At 32.9% G+C, this 15304-nt stretch overlaps 2 protein-coding genes and 1 long non-coding RNA gene across 11 annotated transcripts; 2 read left to right on the top strand and 1 right to left on the bottom strand.

Annotated features, from left to right (window-relative positions):
- Positions 1 to 1212: 1212 nt before the first annotated feature.
- Positions 1213 to 4970, bottom strand: LOC114871299 (kelch domain-containing protein 10 homolog). 5 transcript variants are annotated; one of them, XM_029177024.2, is made up of 5 exons: positions 4593 to 4970; positions 3778 to 4491; positions 3355 to 3684; positions 3109 to 3272; positions 1213 to 1724 (listed from the first exon to the last, which is right to left on the bottom strand). In XM_029177024.2, exons 2-5 carry the CDS (start codon positions 4450 to 4452, stop codon positions 1580 to 1582), a joined length of 1314 nt encoding a protein of 437 aa, XP_029032857.1. In that variant the 5' UTR covers positions 4453 to 4491; positions 4593 to 4970; the 3' UTR covers positions 1213 to 1579. The 5 variants fall into 5 exon arrangements, with proteins under 5 accessions (XP_029032857.1, XP_029032858.1, XP_029032859.1 ...); XM_029177025.2 differs by having other exon boundaries at positions 4624 to 4970; XM_029177026.2 differs by having other exon boundaries at positions 4723 to 4970.
- A 135-nt stretch (positions 4971 to 5105) lies between these two features.
- On the top strand, positions 5106 to 10621 carry LOC114871296 (trafficking protein particle complex subunit 11). 5 transcript variants are annotated; one of them, XM_029177014.2, is made up of 21 exons: positions 5106 to 5597; positions 5721 to 5922; positions 6009 to 6178; positions 6252 to 6440; positions 6516 to 6701; positions 6765 to 6932; positions 7007 to 7211; positions 7291 to 7464; positions 7535 to 7613; positions 7684 to 7738; positions 7896 to 8103; positions 8178 to 8383; positions 8450 to 8752; positions 8827 to 9029; positions 9109 to 9245; positions 9307 to 9519; positions 9592 to 9752; positions 9816 to 10038; positions 10108 to 10216; positions 10292 to 10368; positions 10434 to 10621. In XM_029177014.2, the coding sequence occupies exons 2-21, from the start codon at positions 5734 to 5736 to the stop codon at positions 10458 to 10460; spliced, it is 3282 nt and encodes a 1093-aa protein (XP_029032847.2). In that variant the 5' UTR covers positions 5106 to 5597; positions 5721 to 5733; the 3' UTR covers positions 10461 to 10621. The 5 variants fall into 5 exon arrangements, with proteins under 5 accessions (XP_029032847.2, XP_029032846.2, XP_046144242.1 ...); XM_029177013.2 differs by having other exon boundaries at positions 8824 to 9029; XM_046288286.1 differs by lacking the exon at positions 10434 to 10621 and having other exon boundaries at positions 8824 to 9029; positions 10292 to 10410.
- A 2286-nt stretch (positions 10622 to 12907) lies between these two features.
- LOC123988389 lies at positions 12908 to 15239 on the top strand. Its single transcript, XR_006829980.1, has 3 exons — positions 12908 to 13300; positions 13702 to 15057; positions 15147 to 15239. It is a non-coding gene; the product is annotated as an uncharacterized LOC123988389 (long non-coding RNA).
- The last annotated feature ends 65 nt before the right edge of the window (positions 15240 to 15304 follow it).

The following is a 15304-nucleotide window of genomic DNA, read 5'->3' as shown; positions in this document are numbered from 1 at the left end:
ATTAGCTAGAAACTTCGAACTTTGCAAAAGTTTTTTTAACGATACTACCTTTTCTTTTTTTATATATTCGTTTCAGCAACGATCGAGCATGATTCCCAAACTTCACTATTGTACGATTTATACAGAAATTGTGATATTTCATCGAGAGAAACGTTTCAATCGACGTAACTTTGATGCGCTTTTTTAAACGTATTATACACGTAACGAAATGGACACTTTTACGCGCCAAACATAATTTCGGTAGTACAATAAAAAGAAACGAAGAGGGAGTTTATATAGCACCTTTTTTCTTTTTATCTTTCCATCTTCCATTATTTGTACAATAGCTATAAATTACAGCGATCGTTCTTAAAGCATACAATAAAAAATTTTTCCACTTGTTTACACAACGAAATTAATTTACAATGTTTTTTTCTTCCTCTCTCATAAAACATACAATTTTTTCATCGCAGTTTTTTTTCTCTGATGTTACAGTCAAAAGATACAAGCACCGATTTACATTTCTAATCAGTCTACCTAATTAGTAGTATTTAGAAATATATATATATACATATATATATATATATATTTAGTCTTACGCATTCGATTTATTACGATAGCGTTTGTAAATTTTTTTTTTACATTTTTCCTCGTGTTAATTGAGTTCAGTGAAATATCAAAAACTTTTCAGTCTATCAAGCAAACGTACGCGTTACAGTTTGACTGTAATTAGTATAATTACATATATCGTCGACACATTTTGTGGTCGTCATCATGAACGTGTCGTACACGTATAAAAAAAAAAAGGGGCGAATATAATCGCAATGCAATTTTATCAGATACTTTCACCGTACTTCTTAATACGATAAAGGCAACAAGTGGAATTAACATCCAGCCCATTAAATGAGATCTTAATTGCTTCGTTAATGTGGCAATTTAGATTTCAATGAACTCTTTGCACAGCTGTATGAAAACCCTTCCATTTGATAAGTCCATTTATAATTTTTGGCCGCACAGTGTTCAAAGTATTGCTTCCATAGCAGTATTATTCTCATTAATTATTTCTATTACATTATTACTTTTGTGAAATACATTTCCATCGTGTTTAGTTAGCGTTTACAATTTTCCCACATCACTTTCTCTCACATGTACAAATGGTTTCAACGACATAAGACGGATAAGCGTTTTCGTGTAGCATTGTTGAGGGATGCGTGAAGAGAAATAAGTAGCATAAAGAGTGTCAGTTTAGTTTTATTCAATTTCCTATTTACAATCTACCTTCCTGTTCCTTTAACGCACACCTATGGTGAACCATCTTAAATTCGGATAATTAACACCGAGAATTGAACAATGAGAAGAGAAACAACCTTTTTTTATTTTTGCGTCTACTTAAGTGTAATTTGCATTGGCCTCTTTGTATGCCGACAGGTTCGTTCATAGAATGAGACTAAAGTATACGAACCATTGTTGTATCGCTCTAATGTATCGCATACAAAGGTGACTATAATTTCGTTTATCTAAGTTTAAGGCAAAACTTCCATTGCATTTCACACAATTCACGTGTAATTTATTCTCTCCTCTACCACATTTGTTCCCCCTGTTATCTTTCAATAACGTCCGTGCATAATTGCACGTATTCTGCGAAATGCGTACTTAATAAGGTACGTTTTTTTAAGCTATTTTGTACTCCGAAATTCGTACGCAAACACGTTGTCCGTTTGATATGAAGTTCTGCTTCGGAATCGCTGCGAATGCAGAAAAAGGCAACGTTTTATCGTACTCTGTTCTTTTGTGCCGAAGAAGAAGCAATATCGGTAGATTTTTATCTGTATTTATTTGAAGCAAAAGAGTCCTTACAGAAGACAGATTCATCCTGTTAACTAAATCTTGTCAATTTTTTATTCTTTTTCTTTTTTTTCTTTTTTTAATGGCAAATATTCGACACTGTTAATCACAAATTTCGTCCAAACGTCGCTCGAATATACATTAATCAATTAACATACACCAGAATTGATACCACGTTAGAATGCAACCGAACATAATAATTGCATAAAGCATCGTCATGCTTAGTTTGTTCTTTATATCCACAGACCAGTTTGTGTCTATTAAAAAAATAATATCCAACCTGTTGTACATAATAAATAGATGGTTAAGCAATATCTCTTATCAATAATATCATTGTTAAGAAGGCTTTCATCGGCAATGGAGCACGTTCTACCAGTTAATTTTCTTGAATAGAAATTGTTAAATAAAACTGTTTATATTATGTTTATATAAAAATAAGATTTAAAAATAACTTTTTTTTGTCGCTTTTTTTTTTACAAACTAAATTATAAGTTATTAATTGAATATACAAGATTATTCTGTTCAAAGTTTGTGTACGTTTGTACTGTTAATTTGTTGCTGAAAGTGTATTTTTTGTGTTAACAAGCTCTAGTAATCTGTGATATTGAAGGAAGAAAAACTACACATTACTTTGCGCAATATCCAAAGAAGAATATCTCAAGAATTACATTTTTATCACATTACTATATGTCTTTTTGATTTTTCAATATATAAAATTCATCAAACGTCACGATCAAAATTAACTATTTTATATTATTATCGACCTATTATTCTTTACCTATATTTATATATGTACAAACAAAAATTTCCGAATAAGAAACCTTAATGTGCATATAAAGAAAAAATAGTTTGAGTTCTGTAAGAAGGTATATGAGCAATGTATATTAATATTGTTGTTATAAACATTGTATAATGCATAACACAGATTAGATAGCATATCAGTTATCTCAGGATTCAAGACAGATTACTAATATGAAATTTCATTTCTTTAATTTAAATCAAATATATATCATGAGTAAATAAAAAATAATCAATGATCTTCCTGTGTAGAGATTATTGCACAAATGCAAATAAATAAAAATTAAATGAATTCGAATATCTGGTTACTAATTGATCAACATACTAATTACCATATTTATAAAAATACCGTAAATAAATTATGGCAATAATGTTCAACAATTACAATAGTCATGCAATAAATAACTGGTAACAATGATTAGAGTGGTAACGCACTGCATATTATAATAAATATCAAAAAAGTTTCTTAAACATTATGTATCATACCAATCGATTCTTTGCACAAACTTTAATGGTATTCCCATGTAAAGTAATTCATCACGTGTCTTATGCCTTATGTCTGGATTGTAATAAATGACTGCTTGCCAACACATTTCCGATAATTTCGGAATCGTTAGCCAAACAGAATGAACTGCATCTGTTCTGTCAAGCTGTAATGAAATATTTTCAAATAACATCAAATAAACGATTTAATAAAATTAAAGATAGAGAAAATAAGAAAACGCTAACAACCTCGTTATTTTCTCTAACTATTCCTCCAAATGTATACATCCTCCCTTCAGGTGTAAGAGCTGCAGAATGAAAATATACAGGGCACGGAAGTATACATTTTCTTAAGCACGTCCACTGTAGGAGACTCAAGTCTAGTCTCCAAACATCAGAAAAGACATGATCACCATTGTATCCTCCAGATATTACTACAGAGGTAATTCCTGTCTTTTCATCTGTATACTGAACAGAACCGTGACAACGTCTAGGTTCTGGTACTGTATTATCGTCACTGTCTCCATATGTATTTAATACTATCCATTTATTTGTTACTAAGTTAAAAGCAGGAATCTCCTGAAAACAAATGTAATTAGTGAATACATGTTCAAGATTTTTTATTTATTTTTAAACTTGACAAGAAACATTAGGATATATCCTATCACCTACAGAGAAACCAAATGCTTCTGCAGCTGTTCCTCCACCCAAAACATAAATAAGTTTTCCATCAAATGCTAATTCATGCCTATATCTTCCTGTTGGTTCACTTTGATCTCTCCCGGAACATATATAAACAGGTTCCCAAACACCAGTTCTAAGGTCAAATCTATGAATATCACAAGTATATTCGTATCCGGTAGTCCCACCGACAGTGTATAAATATGATCCATGGCATATTAAAGCTTGTCCATACTGAGGTTCAGGCAATTCTCCTTTCGCTGGTACAGTATACATTTTGCCATCATCAACGTTACATACGTACAGATGATTACTACAACTTTGTCCGAACGGTACACCGGTTCCGCCGTAAACCATCAGGGCATTACCCCTCAATATCACTGCGTTAGATGCCAATTCGTTAGGCATATTATCTTGACCTGGTAAACGCTTCCATTGTTGCGTAACAAGATTAAACTTCCAAACTTCCTTGAAAAGTGGTTTACTAGCACTCCATATTTCATCGTTTCTCATGTCTGGATCATTGTCGGTGATACATGGGTTAAAACCACCGTAAGAATACAAATTCTTATGATTACAAACTATTCTATGTCCACTTCTGGCTTTCGGACGTTCCACGCTCTGTGCTTCATGTTTCATGAACACAAATGGTTTGAATGTGTACATCTTTGCCAATTAATTGACGATTAAATGTATCGTCCGTTTCTAAAAAAGGTAGTTAATAATACGTGAAATGTTCGTCGTCAGGATTTTAGGACGACATTCAGAAAAGATTGTTTAAAAAAAAACATGTATAACATTCGTACATATCATACAACATATAAGCAATCAATTTACTCGTCCTATTGAGGTTTGTACGTTAAAATAAACGTCGTACTGTTTTTAATAAACACGTGAGCATTGTTTCGATGTAAATTACAAATTTTCAATACAGACATTTTGCATAAATTCTGTAATACATCTGGTATACTTTTTCCACATCGGCGAACATGGCGTAATACGATAAAATTTTTTTTTCACCAATTTCGTCGATCGCTATTTTTTACAATAATTACAATGTGTTTTGCTGCAATTTAATTTTATAGTTTGACTTTTAAAAGCCAGTTCTTTTTTTTATCCACATGCACATATAAGTTTATGCGTCATTTAAAACTGCAAACTTGTTCTTTTAAGCCTAACCAGCAACATAACTGCGGTTGCGCAGCGTTGATCAGCTGAGCAACTGAATTCAATCATATTCACTATATATAAGATTGCTGTACAAATAATTTTAATTATAATTTAAGAAGTAAAATATACAAGATTTAATTGCAAGCATCGAAAAATTCATTTACAATAATACTATGTATTAAAATTTTAAATAAATAAACATTATGTGCCTCTCATATCCATATATGGTTCTTGTATCACTTCCTACAAAGTATAAAGCGTTTTATGTGGCAACAATCTTGCTGTTTTATTAGAAACGGATATATATGTCATATGTTGTTGTAAAGTAATTTATTTAACACCTTGAAAATACTTAGCAAATCTATTTTTTATCTTTTTTTAATGTTATATTTGAAAATAGTACCGCTAACACCATCTAGCAGCAAACAATAAAGTATTATTCGTTCAACAAGAGAGCAATGGTTGCGCACATGCAGATTGATGCAGCTATATGTATGAACAGTAATACCAGTGATAAAATAAAATACATAACCTGATCTGTCAAATTACAAGATATAATTGACTAATACAAAGATTTTTTGTATATTAAATTTTCATTTGATAATTTTGTTTTCAATGTAGTTCATTGAGTAGGTAATTAGGTGCGTTTAAACAAATGTAAATGAACACTGAAAGGAGTTTCAAAGTAATAATAGAAGTACCTGTATTTTACATGCAATGTTCACAGTCATTAATAAAGTTATTCTACTTTCATTTCTTTACAGTTAGTCCTTAATTATGTTTGAATTACCACTAGAACTAACAACTAAGCCATTAGCTTTTATTGGCTTAACTGGCTTAGATATTGCAAATCCTGTACATCGTTCTATTTGGGATACATTTAGTAATAATAGAAGATTAGAAAGTTCTGCCATACAGTTTAAATTGCTTAGTCCTACACATGAATTTCCTACAGTAAAACCCAAGGTATATTATACCATGTGTAAATATAATATTTTAAGAATTTCATAATACTGGCTAAATATTTTTTAATATTGACTCATGCATTGCAGCGTAATTCGTATGAATGGTACATACCTAAAGGAATATTGAAACGTAATTGGATGAATAAATATCTTAATGAAGTTCCAGCAGTTGTTGTTGTGTTTTATGATTTGGATTGGAATGACCCACAGTGGAATGAAAAGAAAATGGAATGTGCTTCTAAGGTCCAATCATTTAGGTACAAATTATATCTAAAAATGTATAATATTATTATTGTAAATTATTACTATTTTACTTGCTTATTGTTTTAGAAATGCTTTGGATGGGAGAAGTACAAAAATAGCTGTGGTACTCATACAACATTGTATGCAACCTCTGCCAGGTTCTGAAGATACTATTGCACCTGAACGTGCTACAGCAGTTTGTGGAGCATGTGAACTCTCTCCAAAATTATTATATGTTTTACCACATGGAGATCATTTGTTAGGATACATATCTAGGTAATTGATAAATTAATTATATGTGGATGTTATTTAATTCTGTGTTTTATTATGTATATTCGCATATATTTATAGACTGGAAAGTGCATTGTATGATCTGGCACAGAGTTTTTATCATCATGAATACCGTATTGTTAAAGGACATAAAGATCAGCTTAATAAAACAACACATAAAAGTGCACACAAACATTTGTCTGTACGCCATCAATTTAAAATGGCATTTTTTAATGAACTGAAACAGGATCAAAATTTAGCTTTAAAGTAAGTTTAACAATATCAATAATTATTGTGCTTTTAATTAAGAGATATGCAATTATTTTGTAGACACTATAAGCAAGCATTTAATAATTTGTTGGAAATACAAATAACAGATACAAATGCAATGGAAATTAAAGTTGTTGCTTCTTTCATAAATTATAAGATATGTAAAATAATGTTCAGTTTAAATGCTCCTAAAGAGGCTGTATCACATTTTAGACATCATACTGACAGGTCAGCAATAATAAGTAGAATAAAGGATCTGTAATAAGAACCATAATAATAATAATATAAAATTGATAATGCAGCTTCAAGTTGTGGACAGGTCCAAAGAAACTTATGTTTGAACATCATGCTTGGATGTGCAATCAATTTTCCACATTTGCAGAATTATTTGATGATGCTATACGACAAGGACTTCCTGCTGTTCAAACACAACATCCTGGATATTATTTCCAGTCGGCAGCTCATCATGCAAGCTTAAGACAAGCAAGTTGTAAAGAACTTTGTCAGGTATAAGAATTAGTATCTGTAATAGACAAAAGTATGTAATGAAACTTTTAAAAATAGCAATATATTATAATCGTTTTAGAATGTTAATAGTTATCCCGAACCGGATCCATTAGCCGGAGAGGAGAAACTTGAATTTTATGGACAAAGACCATGGCGTCCCGGAAAATTAAATGCTGAACTTCCAGATCTCGCGAAAGAAGCAATTGCTATACAAGCTTTGCAATACAAGGAGAAACATACGGTCGATCACTCCGTAAGAAACGTTGTACTTTTTCTATTATTTGCAGTACTTGATTATATGAAAATAATTAATTTATTTGTAGCAAATCATTATTGGCTTGCTAGGAAATGCAATTTCACAGTTCAAACTATACAGATGCCCAAGAATGAGGAGAGTATTAGGTACCATACGTCTGTTTATTTATTACAAAAATATTTTATTTACGTATTATATGCGATAATTATGTTTCAGTTGTACAGATGGCTGAAGAATATTATAATTGTAAGGATTATGGAAAAGTTTTGACGTAAGTCGAAATTTAAATGCTACTATACTCATGAAAAATTTGTTAAAGCTATCAAAAGAATTTTTATTATTCTTTAGTCAAATCATTGACCCTAACATTATTTCCTCTAGACTTATTTCATAACTTAACATCAAAATCATAAAATTTGATTGGCCAGATTATTGATGCACATGTTGTGGGAATATCACGGTGAACGGTGGCCCCTCTTAATCACAAATATCTTAAAGAATGCCCTGCGAGCAGCGTATCTATCGACAAGCATTCAGGACTACATCACATTAGCATTTGAAGCTTTGGGACCTACTGCTGCATTTTCAGAAGATTACAAAATTGCGGTTTATAATAACATTATTAATATCCTTCGCGTAAGTAAATTCCTAATTCTTGGGCATCTTTAAGTTAATGATTCGTGAAATAAAATACTAATCTAAAATAATAGAAAAAACCTCCAAATCCGGAACCTGATTTACCCGATGATATGAGACATACTGCATTAGAAAAATGGGTAATGGAACTTAATCGGCCAGAACCACTTGTTTTTACAATCGATGACAATAACATGAGTTCATTTATAGAAGTCAAAGCAAGGTTTTTACAACCAAAATACGCCGTTAATTCCACAATTGATACAGAAGTTATTATCAGGTAATTTTACTTAATGATTTGTACGTACATAGAAAGAAGAGTTGTTAAGAGGGTTTTAATTTTCAGAAATTCCTACAGCGGTAGCGTTGAATTTTCTAAAATAACAATAACAATTAGTAGTCCAGGGTATAATTCCGAGTTCGCTGTTACCGATGCTGAGCAGAGCAATCTCGTTTTTCATGGGAAAGAAATGAAGAAATTTTTACACCATTTTCAAACGCCTCAACAAAACGATAGTAGTGAAATACGCATCACCACGATCTCATTACACATGGGTAATGATGCGTGCTGCATTATTTTGAGATTTGCTACGATGGGAAGGGAAACGAATTGTTTGAGTCTATTGTGTCCTGAAATACAACAACTTCGGTACGTTTAAAAAGATACAGATACACAGATATAACTCGCCAAAAAACTAATGCACTTTATGTTTATAACAGTAGAGGAGAATTTGAAACGATACAACCACTAGTCAGTGCGGAGATAAAACAGGAAGAATCTAGTCTCAGTATAAGTGCAGAATCTAACAACCCAGCACTCGTAGGGGAATGGCTTCCCATTAAAATAACTATTACTGCTAATGAAAGCATATTATCAGCACTCTTAACCGTATCACTTGTGTCTGATGGAACAAATGAACAGTCAAGTACATACGTTCCAATAAAATATCTAATGTTATCAAATTATATACTGAATTTCTTAATTTAAATTTCATTATATTTTAGCGGAATTAAGTTTAACAATGCAGAACAAGCAATCTGTAATATCTGTACCGATCGATAATTTAGGGAGCAATTCCAATACTCATCAGATCGTCTACTTCCGTGCTCATAAAGTTAGCGATCGAAACATTCACGTGAAGGTACATTTTATCATTTTAATTATTGATAAATAAGATAATACGTATGATTTTATTATTATAGGTGAAATATTCAAGATCTGAAAATATAAAAGGATCTAAAGAATTAACTTATTCATTGTCAGTCACAAAACCATTTGAAGTATCAACATTATTTTATACCATGCTTTTTGAACCATTAGCAAAGGGTTTCATCGATGAACCGTTTATAATAATGCCTCACATTTCTTGTGTTTCTCCATGGCCTATAGACATTATAAGTACATCTGTAGAATTGGTAAATAATATTTCTCTCTTCTATTAGATTTTTATTTTATATAATAATAATGCAAGTGTAATTCTTACCTAGGGAGATTCTATAGAAAAGGGAAATGCAGATCAATCAGTATCTATTTTAGCTGGTATTACTCTGTCTAAAGATGAAACCGCCACAGATTCGTATTGTTTGGTACCAAAAGTAGGTGGCGAGCAACCTGCAAGTACTGGAGTGTACACTATTAAATGGAAACGGTAAAGATTTTTGTGATGTTATAAAATGATTGAATGTTTTAATAGTAATGTATATCATTTTAGTGCAAATGATGAAAACGCGTTAGAAACAAGTAGCAGCGTTACTTTAGCTCCTTTGTGGGTCGAAGATGCGGTGATTGGCCTGGAAGCTAAGTTACCAGCTCATGGTTGGGTTCGCACGCCATTACTTGTTTCGTACTTCATAAAAAATCATTCTGATTGTATGATTACGTTACGATTGACTATGGAAGCTAGTGCTGCGTTTATGTTCGCTGGTCAAAAACAGGTAATTAAATTACAGAAAATATAAAAATTCATAATTTAATCATTACCTTATAATATTTGATTTTCTTAGATTGATATTTATATACTTCCACAAAATGAAAGAAAAGTTGAGTGGATCTTACGACCACTCGTGGCAGGTTTTGTGCAACTTCCAACGCTATCTTTAGCAGTTCCTGCTGGTAATAATTTTATCCGTCAGTACATATCTAATAATCATACTACGGTATTTAATTATCTCTCTGTTTTATCTACAGACGAAGAATATAAGTTAAATAAAGTACGACTGTCGGAAGTAGTGGAGAGGTCGATACCGAGTCATGTATACATTTTTGTAAGTATTAAAAACTCTGTTAATTTAAAAACTACATTCTAATTCGAACAATTTCTTTTTTACAGCCGACATCACAAAATTTAGAAGAATAAATGAAATAGAGAATATTCCCGAGAAATACTAGAAAAAGAAACAGAATTTTGTTCTCTTTTATCAAAATGTATTATATTGAACCTGATATATTTTCCACGTATTCTTAAATATATACCAATTTCATATCTAGGAATATGAATAGTAATTTTGTTAAATATAATTTATTTAAGTTATTTTATATTGTAATAAAACAGTCCTTTGTCCCTTAAAGAACGTGAATCTATTAAACATCTATAAAGTAGATATTAACTAAAAATTAGGCCTTCTTCCCATGGAGCATGAGACATTTTCTCAAAGGAAATCTACTTATATTAACATCAAAGATTTCTCTGCACGATCAATGATTAAATCGACCGCGTTACGGTCATTAAAAAATAAGAAAAGCGTCAACAGTACAGACAATGAATCGGAATCGTTATCGACTGTCTACACACTTCCGTGGAAGCGGCTTATCGCGAGAGCGTTAGATGAAGTTAAAAATAGAAAGCACGTTTAGTGTAACACGTACAGCCTAATGACCTCAGTACGTGCCTTGATAATTATCTATCTTGAAAGCTCGAGATCATCGGCAGATACGTCGGACAGGTACGTCTATGTATATAAAGATCGCGCGCGTTGTAATCTCGTTACAACGTATCATTCGAGCTTACCGCGTTAGCTGCGGATTAAAAATTTTAGACATCTGATAGATGAATGAAATAAATCAAAATAATATCAGTAAATAACCGCAGCTAACGCGTTAAATCGAAACAGTTGAACGATAGATTCTGAGATTTCGGGGGTCCGAGGGGAGCTCCAAAAAAGGGCCCCTTTACATATACGACATAAACAAAGGTACCTCAAATAAAATTTATAAAATTAACATAGCTTGTATAACTAATTTAGATTGCATTTAAATTGATTAATATTTAAGTAAACATTACTTTTCTTGCATTCGTAGACGCAAAATCGTCTTATGGGGGCCCTGGACCTTGGAGGGCCCTAAGTGGCCGCCTAGTCTGCCTAAGCTCAGGGCTGCCCCTGATGATAGATTACCGAGAACGTACTATTACATCAAAAGACGTACCAAAACCGATGATATTTTTAAACCCACCAGGCGTCTAATTAATTTAGATAAAAATGTCATCCAACATTATATAGATAAAATGATATTGCGTAACGGTATATAACGTAGCCATTTCCTCCAAAAATAAAATTCGAAGAATCATTGCTTCCGTCAGTTGAATACTGATACGCGGCTCTATTTTGCTATATTTATACAAATACAAAATCTATCTGCACAGTCCAATGAAAGAACGAAGGAACGGTTGTTGTGCATGACTGCCTGATGATTATGTCACGTTTTAATGCAAACAATCGTTATATTAATAACAACTGGCGATCGCAATCAGACCTTCTCCTCTTCGTTCTTCGATTAGCCGGTTCCTGTTTACGATATTATTATCTGAAAGTTTAATAATAGCCGTGCGAGGTGGTAATGATACAGAAAAGATGCGTTTCTTTGATTATGATGAAGAAGCGATCGTTTAACGGTGTACGGATTACGAAAATAGTTGTCGAGGTTGAAATACAATTAATCGTATGATCAAATTTTTGTTAAATTTTAAATAAATCACTCATCTGTTGTCGATGATTAATTGTTGGTTTTTTTGAAGTAATTATAATAAATGATATCAAGAATAATAAAGTTGATTCGACAAAACAGGTAGATAAGAATTTCGAGATTGTGTATTTTCAATAAAAACAGGATTTCGATAAGACGACTATCCTTGCGAATTTCTTATCGAAAGCCATATTTTACCGAATTTCGATGAGATTACATATCTAGGAAACAAGGTGATGTTACACCTAACGTTTATCTGTATTCGCTCTTTTACAGCGCTCGTGGTGATAAAAATTGGTCGAACGGTGAGAGTAGATGTGTCAAAAATATGATTGATTACAAGATTTATTTTCGGCGGTTCGTTATTTTTAACCGCCTACTTCAGCGTCATTATTAATTTGATAGAGCACCTGGAACGTGTGCGCATTCGGGTCACTCCTAACAGAAATATTGATAATTAGCATCGATCAAGAAGAAGCTACCCTCTGCGTTCAAAATTTTCTCACTAAAGACGACATTGAATACGACATAAATTGATCTTCTCCCTTTTTACGTGACTTTTTTTCCAAAGACAAACAACCGCTAATAATTATCGTAGGTCACCGAGGACATTCGTTACGTTATTAGCTTCCCTCAAATTTAGAAACTTATCGCCGCATTAATATTTTCCGATGTTTATGCGCACCAGAGGTCTCGGACACCCTCTCCGTTTACTTTATTTTATCATGTAACCCACATAAAAAAAATCGTGATCAAGAAATCAAGTCAGACCGTCACGAAATAATCGCGTTACATGCAAATTAAAAAAATTGTAATAACTTAGAAAACTCTGAACATTTTTTACAGTCCGATGCTGCCGTTACGTTTATCAGTACACGTTTCATTCTCTTTTGACAGTCTTCGATTATCGCGTATATTTCTTATCGTTAAACTGCGAACGCGTTTATGGCAGATGGAAATGTTCGCAACTATCATTTCGCGGCGTCGGGTAAGCGTCTATGAACTTTGACGAGTAGCAATGTAAATCCCATAAAGCAGATAAAACCGGTGGCAAGAAAAGTGATTTAATTCGTCTTCTATCGTCTTAAATAATCGTTACATTCGTAACGTAAACTGCAATAAACCACGTGACTCTAGGAAACGCGAGAAGAAAAGACGAAGAGGCTCACGGCATTGGATGGAGGAAGTATTTGCTGGTACGATGTTATTATCTCGTCACGGAGAAGCGTTAATTAGGTAATTTTTCTTTTCGCCCGGAGAAGATAATAATCAAACGATCAGAATTTTCCGACTCGCATTGTCTTTGTCGCATTAATTTGCAAACGAGTTACAACAGCGTGAACGATGGTTGCATTAATTTTAATATCGTCGCCTGGTATCATCTCGCGTGCTTCTTTGCATTTTTCAAAACATCGACGTGGCTAAATATAACTCGATTAATATACAAACAACAATGAATGGTTGCTTCATTCATTTTGTAAACCTGTTTGCATTTGTCTTAGAAAGAGAATCAAAGAATTTCAATGATATAATTTTATACATAAAAGATTATTCGTGCAACGCTGAGCTCCTAATAATGGAGAAGCTTTTTTGTTCGTTCACTTAATAAATAAATTTTTTGTCCGTCCGCGAATTAGGTCGATGGGATTCGTTCGATCCATAAGGTTTATTGTTGGATCGAGCGGTGTTATTAATTCAACCAGCGTTCCAGATACGATTACAAGGGAGGTAAAAAATCATTTGTTGGAGAACAAGAGGGCACGGTTTTTCGATCTTTAGCACGAGGTAAACGAGATACGCAATCACCGAGTAGATAGGCTACCCGGTGTTTACAATGCTTTTAAGACGCACCTTGTAAGCAAATATGCAACGAAGGCCGTGGGTAACAGAGGCGCGATGTGTCTATTTTAATTTTGCATGTGCAATGTGCTCGGCCGTGCTGCGAAACTTAATAATAAAATTAAAGAAACACAATGGAGCCGTGAAACGACGCTGGTAAACATCGATATGCAATTGAAGAAAATCGTATCGCGGATATCTCTTCGGAGTTTCGTCGGATTAAAATGATTCAGATTTATCTGAAATAAATAAAAAAAAAGTATCGATTAGATATCAAGTTTTTATAAAATGATAAATTAACTAACTTGGTCCACCTGTTTAAGTTGATCTTGTGTTATTTCATTTCTTTGTATTTTAAACAACTTTCTTCACCCTCTTATTTCAGTTCCTTGTTATGGTTTACCTTTTCTACTTGTTTGTTTTCCAACTCTTCCTCGGTGATACCTTACCTCTCCAACTTTCGGTAATCCATGACCAAATATTTTAAAGTTTCCAGTTGCTGTTTACATAAACGGTGTGTACTTCTTTTGCACCTCTTCCAGTCGATATTCTACACTCCTTTCAATCTTTCTTCAGTTTCTTTATTCATCTTTATGCATCGTTCAGCTTTCAGCTGACAGCAAATAGGAAAATTCCAAAGAGGAAAAAATCAAAGTTCATGGACGTTCTAATTAACAATTCTGTCCGTTATCTTTTCTGGTAACTTCTGGTAAAATTATTTCATTTTCAATGGGCAAGGGTCATTGTTGTCATACCGTTTACTTATTCAACGCATATCATCAGAAGTGCACAGAAGTTATTGTTAACGATCAGACGTGTAAAGTGGAAGAGAGGGATGTTTCGCACGGTGGATCGCAAACAACTGATTTAGACGTCGTACGTGAGCATTGTGCGAGATGAAAACTAGCTCCCGTTGAAATTAGCATGAGAAAACGTTGTGTGAAACGGGATTGAAATACATGCTCCAACAAGCACGAGTCGATGTGACAAGGAGTACCGTGTCTATATACCGGTACAGTAATAAAGTATCTTGACGTAACCAAATATACCTGAACAGGCAAAGAAAGAAAGAAAAATAGAATTTAATGCATTATTCTGCAGTACATCTGTGACTAGGATTTACGATAAACAGGATATTTCTGGTAAACTTCATTGTACGAACCTGGCATTTTAATTATTTAAACAACATCAGATTTTATTATTTAAATTGAAAATGATGAGAATCATTGTCTTTGATTTATAGATATACCTAGGGATGGATTGGGACTGAAATTTGTACCAGAAGATGATTAGCCCTCTTGTAATGAATAAGTTTAATTAAGTCCCTAAATTTCTACCAATCTACCCAGGAAGTGTTCTAAATTCCCAATGGCTAGTTTGCCCTTGGATTTGCCCCCATTA

This window comes from Osmia bicornis, chromosome 12, assembly GCF_907164935.1.
Source record: "Osmia bicornis bicornis chromosome 12, iOsmBic2.1, whole genome shotgun sequence".
Lineage (NCBI taxonomy): Eukaryota > Metazoa > Arthropoda > Insecta > Hymenoptera > Megachilidae > Osmia > Osmia bicornis.
This window is presented reverse-complemented; position numbering and strand designations above follow the sequence as displayed.

Bases quoted from the DNA above. Each gene is read 5' to 3' on its own strand.
- LOC114871299 (XM_029177024.2), bottom strand. From the start codon at position 4,452: ATGTACACATTCAAACCATTTGTGTTCATGAAACATGAAGCACAGAGC. The intron at 3,273-3,354 runs GTTGTTAGCGTT...ATTTCATTACAG, and splicing joins TAGTTAGAGAAAATAACGAG to CTTGACAGAACAGATGCAGT. The intron at 1,725-3,108 runs GTATGATACATA...CTGCATTCGCAG, and splicing joins TTTGTGCAAAGAATCGATTG to CGATTCCGAAGCAGAACTTC.
- LOC114871296 (XM_046288286.1), top strand. From the start codon at position 5,734: ATGTTTGAATTACCACTAGAACTAACAACTAAGCCATTAGCTTTTATT. The intron at 6,441-6,515 runs GTAATTGATAAA...ATATATTTATAG, and splicing joins TTGTTAGGATACATATCTAG to ACTGGAAAGTGCATTGTATG. The intron at 6,702-6,764 runs GTAAGTTTAACA...ATTATTTTGTAG, and splicing joins GATCAAAATTTAGCTTTAAA to ACACTATAAGCAAGCATTTA.